The following is a 16,378-nucleotide window of genomic DNA, read 5'->3' on the forward strand; positions in this document are numbered from 1 at the left end:
TTGCCTTTTCTAAACCAAAATTTTATTTTGGGCTGTCTATCTATTTACATGCTCAAATGTCAAATAATATTATATGAGACCATGCTATTTTGTTGAAATAAAAAATTACTTTAAAAAATTAAAAATATTAAAATATTAAGATTTGAATAAATAAAAGATTATAGAATAAAATCTCTTAATTGGAAAATGTATGAGACAAGTCCATATGGGTGAAATGCAAACCTTTCATGAATCTTTCAAATGATTTGAAGTCCACCCTATATGTGATACCTTCTTTTTTACCACCCCAAAAACAAGGTATCATATACCAGGAGTTAAAACTATTCTGCACTTTGGAGTTGACTATTTAGATCAAATATTTAATATAAAGAATTCAGTAACTTGTTTTGAGAACAATGAGAATATTCGAATTTATCATGAAATAAACTCTTGAATTCCTCATGAACTGCTGAACGATCTGCATTGGTGGAATCACCACCAACTACAAATACTTGAAATCCATTTCTTCTTGTCTCCCATTTGCAATTTGGTGGAGCAAAAAATTGATCTTTATCTCCACAATATCATTCTTTGGGCCTTCATTCCCAGAGTACATCAACAGCAGAGCAGTATTTACCCAGTTGGCTCTTCATTTGTTGGAACTCAGGTAACTCCTGCTAGATCAAATAATTGTGTACTGCCGCCATCTTCTCATAGCAACTAGTTCTTGTGTTCTCTCAAGACTTTTTTTCTTTATCCTGCCTTATCCTTTGTAGATCGTGGCTTTAATTGGTGAGTTCTTGTTATTTCCAGGTTCAGATATCCCTACATCAGTATAATTTTTCCAATCAACAAAAAATATATCATCATGCAACCTGGGGTACCAAAGCAGAAAATTGTAGTATTTTTTATTAAATCATCAACATAAGATTGCTGCAAAACATGATCGGATAATAAGGATTAATGAGCATTAAGACCAACCATTGGAAAGAGATTATCAAATACCTGCCATTGCATTTTGTAGGTAAGTTATGATGAATGAATAGAATCCGACCATTTCTCATACAGTGAAAATAGTTTCTTCTAACCTGTATAGCTGCAGGTGCTAGCAATTCTTTTGATTTCTTTCTTCTTAGAAGCATCTGAGACCACATTTGTGAGAAGTCAATGAACATTGAGAACCATCTATGATGAATGTTTCGAAGCAAAAGTAGCAGTGATGCAGACACCTTTAAATCCTGTTATTCTGTAAACAGAACACCAGCAAAACCCAAATTCAAGCTTATGACAAGAGCAGGAAGACCCCTAATAATGATTTCAAACTAGCCAATGTATGGGAATCATGAGACATCTTGACAAATCCTACCGATTTCTTTCATATCCACTTCCCCTTCATCCCCATAGACAACATCCAATTCAATAAGATAAATTCATCTAACATCATAAATTCTGATCACTTTGTTGTGTTTCAAAGCTTTATAATCCAATGCAATTGAATGCAGGTGATAAGAGCAGGCTTAACAGAGAAATAAAATTGACCCTGATATCATTTTGAAGTCAAAATGATACTCCTGATAACTATTCCTTCCTTTTATATCATAACAATTTCTGTCTTAACTTGGTCCATCTGCCTTGAAGAATTCAACTACAGAACTTTTGGCAAGTATATGCACATCACATGTCCAGCCATCATGGGCACTTGCATTAGACATTGACTGGTTCCACTGTCATGCATGACAGGTTGAAATGAAGAATGAAACTGAGTTTCGTTTCAGTTTGATTTTGAGAGACCCTGCCTTCTTCCCAAATCCATGTTGAAAGAACAAATCCAAATTAAGCACTTGAATAACTGAGGGTTTTGTATGGAACCATGCCATACAATATGGTTAGATATATAGCACTGGACTTTTCTGATAAGTGATTGTTAATATATTTGAACTGAAGGCTATGTTTTTGTCTAAAAAAAATCGACTGACCTTCCAAAACTGGCACATTGGAGTTCATAGCAGAATCCCGCTTCCTTTGAGTCAAGCTTCTTGGAGGAGCTCCTAGAGGCAAACAAACAATATATTACGACAACAATATTTACTTTGAATGACCAACAACTGAAGTATAAAAAAGTAAAATATAGACATCGGATAAACTTACAACCAGTAAGCAACAGGAAGATGATTGAGGATAACAATCTAGAAAATGAGGAACCACTGTTTTGTTTTATCCCTCTTCATAAAGCCAATGGAGGGTATCTTTGTGAACCAAGTGTCTGAAAAGAGAATATATTTAAATAGAACAAAAATATGCAATAAAAGCTTAAGAATTTTAAGATGCATGAATTGAAGGATAAAAAAGAAAGAAAAGAAATCCAATATGCTCAAAAAACAACAAACATTGCCAAAGAAACAAACTACAGGATCAACATATAGGGGAAAGTATACTGAAGGGAAAAGGAACATCCTCTACACAGCATAAGTATAGCTAGCTTCATTTCCCAACAGCAAACCACGGTCTCAACAACATAAACAATCTCCAAAACACAAATAAAGTCGACATGTACTGGTAGACAACGGCAAGTGTAGAAGCGAACAACAGACAGAGAAAAGAAGAGAGGTAGGAAGCAAACTTCACCATTGGCAGTTTTTTAAACGACAATTTAACACAGCCTGTAAAAAAAGGAAATAACAACAATGCAAATAACTAGAAGTGGCCATGTCATGATGTAGCAAATTTGTTTCACATGTCTCTTCCAACTGTGCAGTTGATTCTTACGCCATTCTGAGAGTGAACAAAAGCTTGCAAGGAGATATATATGCACTTAAACTGGTTGGAGAATAGCATGGATCTCAGCTGCTCTCAGAGTGTGAACATGCCTTGCATCTGCAAACTAATTGCTTTTGTCCATGGCATGAAAAAAGGCTATTGCCATCTCAGTTTACAACCACCTAAGTTACAATAATGACAAGCTTTCATAATAAAAATTGGCATACAAAATGACAATAAATATAATCTGAGTCATAACTACGACAAAATATACTGTAATGTTATGTAAAAACCAAAATCGATCTGATGTGCTTGAAAATTTTTGAACAACAATCACGCCAAATAATCCACTACATGGAAGATGTAAAAGCAATTAACATACCAGAGAACACAAGTTCTGAAGAAACCTTAACATGGAATTAAGACCATGTAAAACCTATATATAAAAGCAAAGGTCCAGAAATTTTCATTTACATTGAAATTTCTTGCCAACTACCAGAACTGAGCCACTATGATGGCGATCCATGTAGGAAATGGGCAGACAAAACATTTCAAAATCAAAGAAAAATGTTTATGGGTATGCCTCTATCATAACAACTTCATGGAAAATCATATCAAATCTCACTATTGACACTAAGTGTTCTCAGTCAATGATGAACCAATCTGAAGCATCAGCAGATACACGGGACTAAATTCCTTGTCTCCTTGAGCTCTGGCCTTTATCTCATAATCATCAAGGGTTGCTTTAATTCCTTTCCAAATCTGATCCTCACCTTGTGAATCAAGCCAGAGAGAGTACTGAAGAGGTGTAAGCTTATTCCTCTGCAATGGTGAATGCAACTCATCAGGGCCTCGAGAATACAGGTGGTGGAGTACCACACTTGGTGGCAGATCCTTGAGAAGTGAAGACCCTCCAAGCTGAGCTGTCTCCAGAAAGATGACAGGCCGGAAAGCACGAAGTGCTCGATATGGTGCACCGAGCTGCTCGACAGGAAACAAGTTCTGGCCAACAGCGAGCTCAAGCTCTGCCATATCCCTTGCCAACCTCAGCTTGCCTGACTCAGAAAGAGGCCTCACCAGAGAAGCATGTCGGATGAAGAATATTAGGACTCGAGAAGCCATCCTGCGAACTAGCATGGTGCATATAGTCTCAGAACGAGCAGCAGAAGAAGGCAGAAGTTTGGACAGGAACTCATTCCGGAAATGAAGTGTGCATTTCTGCAACTCATCCATGTAATTAGAGGCATTGTTATCCATGGACACATCCATCCCCTCAGCTCCATAGTCTTGATCATGGATTTGCAGGATGCAAGATTCCAGGCGATCAAGCATCGCTTGGAATAATGAGGTTACTGAGTCACATGCAACTCCATAGATGACACCAAGCGAAGGTGACAGGACATCTGAGGCTATGGTTGGAAGTGAAGATGTAGTGCTTGTAATGCGTGCATGGATCTCCTGCAGATGCTGGCAAAGGGAAAAATTCTTGATTTGGGCTGCAGTTGCAGGACCCATAACCTGGCGAGCTTCAGGACCAGTGGATATCTAAAAGTCAAAAAATATAAAAGCATTAGATGAAACTTCTGACAAATTAACTAAAGCAAAAGAAGGTTGATTATGTAATACCCTCAGATAGTCCTACTCGTTATTAGTCAATCAACAACCAAATCTAATAGAAATGGTCGATCCCATAAGCCCTCAAACTTGAGTTACTTTGAGACTAACCAAAACAAAACAAAGCTAGTGCATAAAAAATGAAAGCAAAAGTATTGTATTGCAACAAATCTAATCACTTTAACATCTATCAGCTATATCTCCTTCAATCAGACCTACTTAGAATTCCAATTGTTGGCGCTCAAAGCAGATTAAATTAGCCTCTTCAATAGTACTAAGAAATTAATTTCTATAGAAAAACAAGAACATACCACACTGTTGACCTCAATTTAAAATTAATTAGGCTGAATTGCAACAATTCACTTCCTCTGCATCATGTCCTGACAATATTTTTTAAATTTGCAACTACTAGACAAATCATAATTAATCCAGATTTTGGGTACGAAAAGTAACACTAAAGTCTCACTCATGTTCACAAAATTGCAACATTTAAGGAAATAAATTTATCTAAAACCAATAAGAAGCACAACAATCTAATTTTGTATGAATGGCAACGAGTGATGAATCATCTGGAGACGTAAAGACTAAGCAATTTTGTCTTTTACAGGACTTGGCTTGGCATCAAGGGAAAATAATAGATGGCATGTCTTTCACTGCAATTTCTACATTTATTATACTTTCACACATATGAATCTAATTATTAGATTTTATGTATGCAAATGATCATGCATCCAATTGATAGTCTATATGTCCTAGATCATTTAACAATGAAGAACCAAAAAAAGATTCATTAAATCGAATGTTATGCTTCTTAGTAGATTTTCCTTATTTGCAAAACAAAAACTTTAATTTTGAGTTCACTTTGTGATACAGGACAGAGATAAAAAAAATGGTTACCTACTTACAAACTTGACTTCTACCTTTCTTATATAAGCACGTCATAATAAATCCATAACTGCTAAGTTATAGATTATACTCATTAGCTTGTCCTCGAGGTTTTCAGAATGTAGATAAAATAACAAAGCAGTTGCTTTTCTGGAATTTTGATGGATTACAACATGTGACCCTTATATCAGCCTTAGAGGAATGGGAAAAAGCAAGTGAGAACTTTCTAATACGTGGCAGCTGTCTTAAATTCCTCGATGTCCAAAAGCCAACAGTATCAAAACTTCAAGAACAGAGTAATCAGATAACTTAATGATCAGGACATACTCTGGATAGTGAAAACACAAAGGAAATTAAACATTATCTCAAGGTAGTATACTAGAAGATTTCTAGAACCTACATTCGACTGCATATCCCAGAAACAAATGGAAGCATCACAGGTATCCAAAATTCACATTTGTGAACTTAAGCATAAGATTCAGACATTGAAGAAAAAACATGTACACAAGTAGATATCATTCAAATGGTCTTGGATTTTGGAAATCATTTACCTGGTATTCAGCTCTCTCAGCTAACAAGAGCAGAACTTTGCCAATTTCATGTAAAACAAGAAGCATAAGGTGCCCATGCATTCTCACAACTTCAATCTCTTCTTGGATACGCAATACAATTCTAGAGATCTGGTCCTTGGAGGGAATACTTCCACGGCTAGACACAGGGAATATGCTATTTACACTATCTGAGAGACGACTTAAGCATAGAGCTAGAAATGATGTCTGGAATATGTTAATTGTAGCAACCAGTTGTTCCTTCCCTTCAGGGTTGAGAGCTGGTAGAACCCCTTTAACATCAGTATCTCTTGAGATTCTTTCAAGAAGATTCTCAATCATAGAGAACAACTTCGGATACCCATGTGTAAATGCCTCTTTGACAAAACTAGATGCTGTGAAAGCAGATTTCATTTGGCTTGCAAAAGCTTTGACAAGTGCTTCCCAGACCCGATCTGTTAATAGAGGATCACCCTCCTGCACAACATCCAATAAGAGAAAAAGATAATTCAGAATCAATTAGTCAAAAAGAATCAGTATAACTAAAATCCATTAGAAAAAGAAGTCCATCAGATGACAGAACTCGGGAAGAACAAAAAAGAAAGTGCAACTTACTACAACACAAACTTGTCATGTTCCAAGAGCCATGAGATGCTAAAAGCTTCTTGTCAAATTTCGGGACCAACAAAGGTATTTTTGCAGAGTCTGCACCTTACTTTAAAGGTAATTGATGAGTCTATTACATATTTAAAGAATTCAGCTTAGAGAAGGGAACAAAATGGAAGCATAAAGAACGACATCAGGAATGAGGCAGGGAAGATTTGTTGCTTCAATAAAGACGAAAGGGGGAAGTGTTAGTTAACCACTTGTTTTATATTTCAAGTTTCTGAATGACATTCTCTGTGAATAGCATAACAAGACACCCCGACTGAGATCAGGTTGATAGTTTTTATCAAACTCAATTTCACACCAAAGGTTGGATCAACTAATCTGGCAGGGTCAGACCTAGAGACAGATAAAAGGGTGCAATTGACTTTGTCTAGTTCAATCTGATGAAGAAAATGCCTAAAATTGATTTTATATCAATTATGCATTTGATTGGAACACTATAGTAAAAATTTCAGAGGCAACACAGACATGCAAAAAGGATTTCTTTTCCTACAAAAGAGGTATACGTAGGCAGGTTTTGAACAGTACATGACCACAGAAGTGGCCGCAGGATCAGAAGACACTTTACTAACTAAGATATCCACAATAACCATACAACACAGGAGTAAGCGCAACAATTTTGCCAATTTTATGACAGTTTCATAATTGAAGGTCGTGAGATGCAACAGATAAAGAAGTAAGCAGATTGATCTACTAAAAGCATTTATAAACAAGCCAAATTCACAATCAAAAGCTCGGGAGAAATGGCCTGATCCGAGAGAGAAATCAACTCACCTGCCAGACCTCATGGAGGAAGAGGACCTGCGTGAATGGCACCCTCTTCTTCGATAGCACGGTCTGAAGTTGCCACACCGCCGTCACAACCCTGTGAAGCTCGTCCATGCACCTTCCCATCCGCTCCCACAGAGCCTCCGCAGCCCTTTTCCCTGCCCCAATCTGCGGTGTCCCGCTCCTCTGCACCCCGCCGGGTCCAAAACCCCCTGATGATGTCGAGATCGTCTTCATGTCAAGCGCCACGCCAACGCTCTTGACACCCACACCCTTGTACTTGCTGACGAGGGTGTCGACAGCGGATCTGAGCTCGCCTAGGTTGTAGAACACCTGGAGGCCGCACCAGATGTCGTTCTGGTTGGACTCATCCATGCCCCGTTCGACGGCCTTCATCGCCTCGGCACGCAGCCGGTTCCCGGTCTCCGAGAGCCAACGGATCTCCTCCTCGACGACGGAGATCCCAGAGAGGCCGCGCTCCTGGTAGAGGAGCTCGATCTCACGGTGCATCTCCGCAGCCTTGGCGAGGTCAAGGCGATCGGAAGGCCCCACAGCGACGAGATCGCGGAGCCTGCGGGAGAGGCGTAAGAGGCGGGCGGCAGATGCAAGGAGGTCGGCGGCGGCGTGGAGGTTGGAGAGCTGGAGGGTGTGGGTGCGGACGACACGGCGAGGCTCGGCGAGATCTTGGCGGGCGCGGCGTAGGGAGGACTGAAGGGCGTTGACGCCGGAGCGGACGGCGGCGAGGGAGGACTCGGCGGAGCGGAGGGAGGCGAGCTGGGAGAGGAGGGCGGGGTGGCGGGCGAGGACCTCGGATCGGAGGTGACCCTGAAGGAGGTGGACGGCGTCCTGGAGGGACTCGGCAAGGGCGGCGGCGGAGCCGGAGCTGAGGGCCTGGGAGGAGAAGCGGGCGGAGTCGAAGTCGGGGGACAGGAAGGCGGAGAAGACGGGGTCGGAGGCGAAGGCGTCGAGAGGGGAGGAGGAGGCGTCGGGGGCGGGTGGCGGTCGGGGAGAGGCGGCGGTGGTGGGGGCCGGGCGGTCCTTGAAGGTGGCAAGCTTTTGGAGCGGGGAGGAAGGGAGGATGCGCGGCGACGCCATGGAAAGAGAAGGGCCGATTCCACCAGATCTCGGCCTCCTCCTCTGTCAGAGTTTGTGTAAATAGTTACAGCAGTAGAAATACGAAGAATACGTACTAGCAGTAGTAGTAAGATGGGTGGGAAATAGAAACCGTAAAAGGAGGCCAAACAAGTACTGACGGACCGAGTGGTTTCTCTTTTTTATATTTATTTTTTTGGTTTATAAAGATAAAAATTTTCCTGGGCCTTATTTTTTATTTTTAATATAGTTTTGGATTGATTTTTAATAGAAACACTTTGTTCATGAGAATATTGACAACAAGATATATATATATATATAGCTGAGAGATTACAACCTCTAATTGTTGCTTTAGAATAATTTTTCATAAGCAACATTTCGAATGGACCATGCAGGAATGTAGCAATGGATCACTTGATTGGCCATTGCAATAGGGGTCATCCAGCAGTTGCATAACATGTCTCAATTCCTCCAAAAAAACAAAATATGTCAATAGAACCATATGGAAGGCTAGATAGAAATAGAACAAGTCACTATCAAAATGTCAAAATAATGGACTGATAGAAGTCTCATTGGAAATTTTGGATCGCCCAAGCAAATCCTAATCGATGCAGCAAAATCCAACTTGTCAAATCAGTGAACCATGGACGAACAAATGTACCGATTAAGCACAGAGATATGGATGGAAGCAGTTTCTGTAATGATAATATTCAACTCTTCGCTGACTTGTTCTCGAGCTCCCTCCTCAACTGTAGGGAGAAATCATCGTTAACATCATCATCATCCCAGTCATCCTCCCACTGCTGCAGGGCTTCTTTACCTTCTTCCTTGTCATCCCATTCTGCAGTCGATCAAAATGACTGACATAAAGATCAAAGATTTCATCCCTCTTCCAACTATTGACTTAGTTATAACTCAAGCAATATGTATACTGCTAAAAATACACAGAAAAATTGTCTTTATAGAAAATAAAACAAATATATAAGATATAGATGCGACAGTGATATTTTTAATTCAAGCACTTCATAGAAAATGTTGAGTAAAAGAATGGAATATGTATTACATCGAGGTATGATCCACTTAACTGTGATGCAAATTAGATAGATCTTGTAATGCCTTTTTTCAGAACTTACAACTTTTAGAACTTCAAATCTCAAGTTAACATATTAAATAATTTGAGTTTGGGCATCATTTAGTTGGTAAAACAAACAAAATAAAGATATCTGGAGCCAGTCGGCAAAAATGGAATAAAGGGCGGAGCATTTTTGTTGCAAATAACACCAGCACCAGCCCAGAACTTGACCAGTGCATCAGGATCTAAGATCACTATACCTCAGCCCGACTCCTAAAAGGAATCAGCTGGATGCTCAGTAGGAGTCTAAATTCCCATTTCATGTGGAAGAGGCAGTACAAGGTGCACTAAGTGGGATTTAACAGTTCCATATAAGTGGACCAGCTAACCCATTTAAGCAATTGCATTTTCACAGATATCGCAGTATGGCCTAGATAAAAAAAACAAGGATATTTATTGAGAAGCACTATTTTTCCTCACTACATCTTTGATTTCCCACAATATTGTCAATTTATCAACTAACGAACTAATTGTAGACAAACACAAAAAAAAAACATGACCAATACATACCAAATTATTGACGACAACATAAGATACACTAGGATGTTATATGCTACAATCAATGCACCATACTGTTTGCTCTGAACTTTTTAAGTGACATTACATCTCCACCATGCTAATGATGTTCATGTGACTCATCCTACAAGGATACTTGATGAAATCATCAAACATGAAAAGAAAATGCTGAATGGAGAGAATTTAAGCACTTCAATTTGGCTCTAAGGTAGCCGTTCTAATTTGATTTAAAAATAAATTTGGTATATTTCAGAAAGGTTAGCATCTTTCGTTTTCTGATGTAACCATGAGCTCGGAAGTAAATTCAGTATGTAGTAAAAATTAACCCATGAAGCATATATTATTACCGGGTACCAGCTATTTTCAGTGAAACCCATGAACAAATGAGAAGAGAAAAAGAGGCCTCCTCTCTCTCTGGTTTACCAAGGAAACAAAGATATTTGTTGGATCTAAAGGGACAGATAAGGTGCATTACCAAAATATTTATTTTAAAAAATCCAAGGACAGAGATGATTTTTTAACTACCCAGTATAATTTAACTGTGTTTTTAAAAACCAAATTTAGATGTAAAATCTTTTCTGGAACATGCAACAAATAGTGTTATTAAGAGGTGTTCATACTCTCTCATAGGCACTCATGCGAGGCGAGGTGAGGCAAGGCAAAGTCAAAGCGCTCAAACACTCACGTAGGCCATGCCTAGGCAAGCACCCTGATTGAGGCATTGGACAATCAGGCACTTTCCTAGGGCTCACCTGAGTTTCCAGCCTAACAAGATCTCGCTTGAGGCATTGGACAATCAGACACTTGCCTAGGACTCGCCTGAGCTTCTAGCCTAACAAGATTTTTCGCTGACACCCACACATAAGGTTTTCTGTCTATTCCCTAATGTATTAAATTCATCCAACAAATTCATAAAAATAAAAGATACCAATTCAAGTACTTCGATGTGTATTCAGCAAAATCAAGCACTCGAGGCTGACATCGATTTGTGTATAATTATTCATCCTATTTCTCTAGATGATATTGATGATTCAAATGAACAATCTGTTGGGATAAGCGTGCTAACATGTCCAACACACAAGATGATTTAATATTTGATGATCACATTTAAATACAGGGTGATTTAGCAAGGGAAACTATAGTTGAAGAAAAAAGGGCATCGACTATGAGTGCAAACATCAAGTTCAAGGATAGTAAATATAAAAAGGAGGAAATAGAATAAGAGGCTAATATCAATGATGATGTTGATGATGATGTGATGCACCTTGACAACCACTAGAACTCCTGGATTGAAAGATATTTAAATGTCTTTCATTTTGTTATTTATATATGAACTGGTGTAATTATCATTTGTTGATTGACTACTTAAGAGACACTTTATGCTTATGCGATTTGGTGCCTTGGTGATAACCATCATGCATACATAATAATATAAAACTCATTTTGAGCCAAGTTCTTGTTTTAATGATTATTGTTACATAAATAAACTCCCATAGTTTTTTTATCACGCCTTATTTTACTCAGGCAAATGCCTAATTCAGTAACTAATGCCTAGAGCTAAAAGGAACCTTTGTGCTTTATATTGCCTAGCGCTTTCGACAACAGTGGCAACAAGTGAACCATGCACATGCAAGTACTCAGCATATGTAACCACATACTTCAGAAAAAAAAGGACAAACAATTCTTGATGTTCATAAAGAAAAAGAACATGGAAATATTATTTTGTAGAGTTACTTTTCAGTATCCTTCTGGTAAAAATCCACTACGTTGGAAGATGGGGGAATGCAAAAAGGTCATTCAAAATCACCTCATGCAAAGAGAAGAGCAGTGGATCAAACATCCTTTGAAAAAACAAATTATTGGAAAAACAAGTAAAAAAACAAAGCTAGCATGATGATGTTCCATTAGTAAGAATTACATATGATCATACAGCTCACGTATTAATAATACACGGTAAGGAAAAAAATGAAGTTACAGAGGACAGAGAATTGTATTTCAAATAAGGTTCCTATATTTTCTGCCCAACTTACACCCACATTATCCAAGAATCTCACCAATCCAGCAGGTATTGACAGCTAATCAGTCATAGAATTCTCCTAGAATGAATCAGAGGCATTCAAACTTCAAGTATTTTCACTTAACAAGCAGTCTCTCTTCTGCATATAAATTGTGCCCCTTCTAACATTATCGCCTTAATCCACAACTGTGGTATGACACATGATCTTTCCCTTCATCTTGTCATCACTCTTCTTCCTTGCCTCACTAATGCAAGTCCATGATAATTTTATTATATCTTCCTACAGGGAAAAAAAGACAATGAGATGCATCGCTTCTCATTCCCGTGTTTCAAGCATCAATGAACAAAGAAGAATTTGGTCCCATGGGAAAGCTAGTGTATTTTCCATTAAACGAATATTGTTAGCATCCTAGAGCTGTGTAAACAGATTAAGTCTGGCCTTTTCAAGAATTGGATAACTCCAAACAGTAGGGTACCCTAAGTACTGAAAATGTGTGATTGCAAAGATCCGAAATTCGTCTGTTCTGAGATTTAGACCCAATCTACCACTACTTTGGAAGATAAACTCCAGACATGAATAAAGGCAGTCGTGCAACATGAAATCAAGTAAGAAATTTCCCTTAGATGCTGATCAATACCCTCAGAGCTTGGTGTTGGCAGTATGGAATCCAATGCTTAGGACGAGAATTAAAGATCACAAATATAGGACATGATATGAACTACCATATCATGCCTCCTTGTGTCACTCGTTAATTCGAAAATCTAAGCGGCGATGTCGACAAGAGACACATACAACTGATTCTACTCACGGATTCTTGAAAGATGCATCATACGAATCTGCTAAAAGAAAGGGCTTTATGTCTTCAAGTGTTGTTTCCTATGCTTCTACCAAACAATACCGAGAAGAGATCAGCTTTATGTTACCTTGATCGATCTCGAAGTCTTCGAACTCGTCGTCGTCCTCGAAGAGATCCATCTTAACATCTTCGGCAGCAGCAGGCTTCGCCTCCGTCGCCATTCTGCGAGATAACCGAGAAGCGCGCCTGCAGATTTACGACTGTAAACTAGGGTTCCGATCGACTTTTAGAGGGCCAGAAAGCCCTCCTTTTTTTGAACTATAATACCCAAACGTGCTACCTGCCTTCTGAGTGGCGAAGGTGAACAGCCCACCTGTGGAACTCACATTTGGTCATCGGTGCGTTGCGTCACACGGTAAACACGTGGGTGAGAAAAAACGAGGGTTCCATTCGATAACTTAACGGCCACTACCAGCCTTGTGATTGGAGAACTTAACGGCTCCTGTGGGATCCACATGTGGCCATTGGTGCTCTCCATCAGACGGTAAACAGCTTGGACGAGTGAGATAATGGAAAAAGATCGCGTGGGATCTTTGCACATTAATAGTACTATGCACATTTTCTTGGACCCAAAAGCTGTTAAAACTAGGAATAGAAAGGGTTTTCTCGCATATTTTAGTTAAATCATTTTTAATTGTAACAATCACGGGATAAGAATTTAAAAATAAATATTAACAAGTCATGATATGCAGTGAAATTAAATAGAATCACTATCAAATAAAATATCAAGATTTATGTGAAAAATTCCTCCAAGAAAAATAAAAATTATGGGATAAACTAAAGATAATATGAGAATGATAAATATATATATCTTAATATTTTGTCCAAAACCCTAACAATATAATATCTAAATTCTTTCCAAATAATCACAACAATAATCTACTATAGATCTAATCACCTGTCAAAAAGGGATGAGCTGTGAATTGTTAAATATGTGGATTGTCAGCCCAAACTCAAAAATCTTGTAATGTATTTTTCAAAAGCTTTTTTTTACATTTATCCATCATTTTATATTATATACAAATATATATTTTATTGATAGACTATTCAAGATTTATACATAAATTATGTGCAAAATAATTCTAAAGAGTATTATTCATAAATCTTGGACCCTTTTGTCTCGTGGATTAAAGAAGCCCAATATAGATTCGCAAAAGAATAGAAAATGTTCAAACTCTTTGGAGATAAAACAAGAGCTCCATTTACAGTAGAGAAGTTTTTGTGCTGTGATCTTTAAGGGAAACTGACTGGCAGGACTAATTAAACTTCGAAATGAGATATTATTGGATAATAAGAAAGAGAAGCAGCATTTTTTAGATCAACAAAAGTTACATTATTTTGCTGTAATATGAAAGAGAAGCAGCTCAGTAGTGACACAAATGCGGAGCAAGAAAGCCAAAGGGGTGCATGGAAGAATTGAGTATGAATCTCCCCAACTTGGGGCTGCTGGTATATAGTTTGCCAGAGTTCCATGAACTAGGCTGGTTTGTACAGCTTCTCCACCATTTTCCTGAACTCTGCATCAGACAAAGAAGAATTTTTAGAGAAATAAATGAAGAACCATTTCGGTAGGACTGCATCACTTTCCTCACCTTCTTGATTGACCCAAAGTGCTGCTGCTTGGGTGTTGAGAGGAGACTCATTGTTTGGTTCTGAAATAAGAATAATGTCATTAGGAAAATAATCAAGCAACTCTTCTATGTAGCAAACCTCATGCTTACCCCCCAGCAGACTCTGGATTGACAGCAGTATGGTTCTCACATCATATGCAGATGACCATTTGTCCTGTTAACCCGAAACATTCATCAGACCATGAGGAATACGAAGGAGGAAAGATGGTGATTTTGTTCATCTCCAAACCTGAAGTATATCCAAGCAGATGTTGCCGTAGATATCGACATTTGGATGGAAGCAGGCAGTCTCGAACTTCACCTTTGGAGGCTTGAATGGGTAATCAGTAGGGAAGGAAAAGGAGAGTTTGTAGATCATGCCCTCGTAAACTGTCTCTTTGCTACCAGTGATGGTCCCTTTCCAGCAAAAGATGTTGTCTCCATCTGGAAAGGCTGATATCCCAGGATCCCCACACATCTGAAGAAGAGAACAAGCAAGCATGCAAATAGAATCGTCAAGAACACATCGACCATAAGGTTCACTGAACATTGAAATGAGAGACTTCGTGGATCGAAGTCCCAAGTTCTTTTTACTGCACATATAATGCCTGACGTCTCCTCGAAGACCAACATTAAGTAACTCTATCATTGCGGAGTAAATTCTTCTTGCTTACCATCAAGGACATCAGTTCCGACTGCAATCTGCTTGCATCAAGACAAAAAAAAAGAGTAGAAGTCAGCATGCGGTGAAAAGGATCGAGAAGAAAGAAATGATCTAATTACAAGGCGATGAATCATCACAAAAGTCCTAAAAGATGAAATCTTTAACACAGACTAATCAAGTTGATGTGGCAGAAACAGATGAACGACACGCAGAATGATTAAATGGACAACGACTTCGGTGCTTGTGATGATTGTTCCTGAACCTTCAAGAGGAGGAAAACCCACGAGAAGATCAATCAAGAAAGAGTAAAGAGGATAGAAAAGAAAGAGAGGATATCATGACAAGGCCATAAATCATCACAAAAACCAGATGCCGCCCTCAAAGATCAAATCTTCACGATAATCACTAGTATGGCGGAAGCAGATGAACCAAGAAAGAGTGATCTTTCAAGAAAAAGGAAAAGCCGCGCGAAGAGCAACCAAGAAAGAGTGAGAAAGTTGCAATACCTCTTCAGGACAGACTGGCCGTCGAGGCCTTTGGCGGCCACAGCCGTGTGCTTGGCGGCCGAAGGAGCGATGTCGGCGGCGGGGGGGATGTTGTCTTGCACGTCTTGGTTCTCCGTTGTCGTCATATTGCCTGACCTTCTTCTCTCCCTTTCCTATCAGTGAGATAGTTCAACAAGGAGGAGGAGAAGGCCGTCGAGAGAGTGAGCAAAGAAGGAGTGGGGGAAGAGGAACGATTGATATAAAGAGAGGGGGGATTGATCGGGGGCGAGAGGGGTCCTCGTCTTCTTACCGTTGGGGCTTGATTTCCCCCTTCTCCAACGGCTAGTTCTTTTTTCAATTTTTAAAATATTATAAAAAATTGGTAGGATGAAAACGTTATTGTTATCTATTTTCTCCAAGCGGACTGAAACACACCGGAGACTCGCAGAGGGTGACGTCATTCCAAACTAATTAATTACTTCTGTAATTAATTATTTTTAACATATCAATTTTTATATTTTTAAGAATTATATTATTATTATTATACTCATGAAACTAAAGCATTTAATCTTGTTTGACGAAAATATCATATATACTAAATAGTAAATTGAAGTGAGATTTCCAATGATAAATCCTATGATATTTTTGTGCAAAAGAGACGAGACCAAATATTTTTAATTTTTATAAATATAAATTTTTTTTAATATAATTTTTAAAAATATAAGGATTAAAATATATAATCATCGGTGCAGAATTCAGTACGGAAAATATTTAATTTTAATTAT

At 38.7% G+C, this 16,378-nt stretch overlaps 3 protein-coding genes across 3 annotated transcripts; all 3 read right to left on the reverse strand.

Moving 5' to 3' along the window:
- Nucleotides 1–3,131: 3,131 nt before the first annotated feature.
- LOC135618966 (conserved oligomeric Golgi complex subunit 5-like) lies at nt 3,132–8,389 on the reverse strand. The gene is made up of 3 exons (XM_065120476.1): nt 7,227–8,389; nt 5,787–6,260; nt 3,132–4,281 (listed from the first exon to the last, which is right to left on the reverse strand). Exons 1-3 carry the CDS (start codon nt 8,313–8,315, stop codon nt 3,370–3,372), a joined length of 2,475 nt encoding a protein of 824 aa, XP_064976548.1. The 5' UTR covers nt 8,316–8,389; the 3' UTR covers nt 3,132–3,369.
- A 440-nt stretch (nt 8,390–8,829) lies between these two features.
- LOC135618974 (protein DELETION OF SUV3 SUPPRESSOR 1(I)-like) lies at nt 8,830–13,127 on the reverse strand. Its single transcript, XM_065120486.1, has 2 exons — nt 12,902–13,127; nt 8,830–9,153 (listed from the first exon to the last, which is right to left on the reverse strand). The coding sequence occupies exons 1-2, from the start codon at nt 12,993–12,995 to the stop codon at nt 9,023–9,025; spliced, it is 225 nt and encodes a 74-aa protein (XP_064976558.1). The 5' UTR covers nt 12,996–13,127; the 3' UTR covers nt 8,830–9,022.
- A 967-nt stretch (nt 13,128–14,094) lies between these two features.
- On the reverse strand, nt 14,095–15,829 carry LOC135618971 (ubiquitin-conjugating enzyme E2 20-like). The gene is made up of 6 exons (XM_065120480.1): nt 15,615–15,829; nt 15,119–15,146; nt 14,695–14,922; nt 14,556–14,619; nt 14,427–14,486; nt 14,095–14,351 (listed from the first exon to the last, which is right to left on the reverse strand). The coding sequence occupies exons 1-6, from the start codon at nt 15,737–15,739 to the stop codon at nt 14,311–14,313; spliced, it is 546 nt and encodes a 181-aa protein (XP_064976552.1). The 5' UTR covers nt 15,740–15,829; the 3' UTR covers nt 14,095–14,310.
- Nucleotides 15,830–16,378: the final 549 nt, after the last annotated feature.

Source organism: Musa acuminata, chromosome BXJ1-3, assembly GCF_036884655.1.
Source record: "Musa acuminata AAA Group cultivar baxijiao chromosome BXJ1-3, Cavendish_Baxijiao_AAA, whole genome shotgun sequence".
In the NCBI taxonomy this organism is placed as follows: Eukaryota; Viridiplantae; Streptophyta; class Magnoliopsida; order Zingiberales; family Musaceae; genus Musa; species Musa acuminata.

What these genes read in the sequence shown, in the direction of transcription:
- LOC135618974 (XM_065120486.1), bottom strand. Translation starts at nt 12,995, where the DNA reads ATGGCGACGGAGGCGAAGCCTGCTGCTGCCGAAGATGTTAAGATGGAT. An exon ending in AGACTTCGAGATCGATCAAG is followed by an intron (nt 9,154 to 12,901) that starts GTAACATAAAGC and finishes GATCGACTGCAG; the next exon opens with AATGGGATGACAAGGAAGAA.
- LOC135618966 (XM_065120476.1), bottom strand. Translation starts at nt 8,315, where the DNA reads ATGGCGTCGCCGCGCATCCTCCCTTCCTCCCCGCTCCAAAAGCTTGCC. An exon ending in TCCTCCATGAGGTCTGGCAG is followed by an intron (nt 6,261 to 7,226) that starts GTGAGTTGATTT and finishes GATGTTGTGCAG; the next exon opens with GAGGGTGATCCTCTATTAAC. An exon ending in CTGAGAGAGCTGAATACCAG is followed by an intron (nt 4,282 to 5,786) that starts GTAAATGATTTC and finishes TTTGACTTTTAG; the next exon opens with ATATCCACTGGTCCTGAAGC.
- LOC135618971 (XM_065120480.1), bottom strand. Translation starts at nt 15,739, where the DNA reads ATGACGACAACGGAGAACCAAGACGTGCAAGACAACATCCCCCCCGCC. An exon ending in TCTGCTTGGATATACTTCAG is followed by an intron (nt 14,620 to 14,694) that starts GTTTGGAGATGA and finishes TCGGGTTAACAG; the next exon opens with GACAAATGGTCATCTGCATA. An exon ending in AATCCAGAGTCTGCTGGGGG is followed by an intron (nt 14,487 to 14,555) that starts GTAAGCATGAGG and finishes TTCTTATTTCAG; the next exon opens with AACCAAACAATGAGTCTCCT.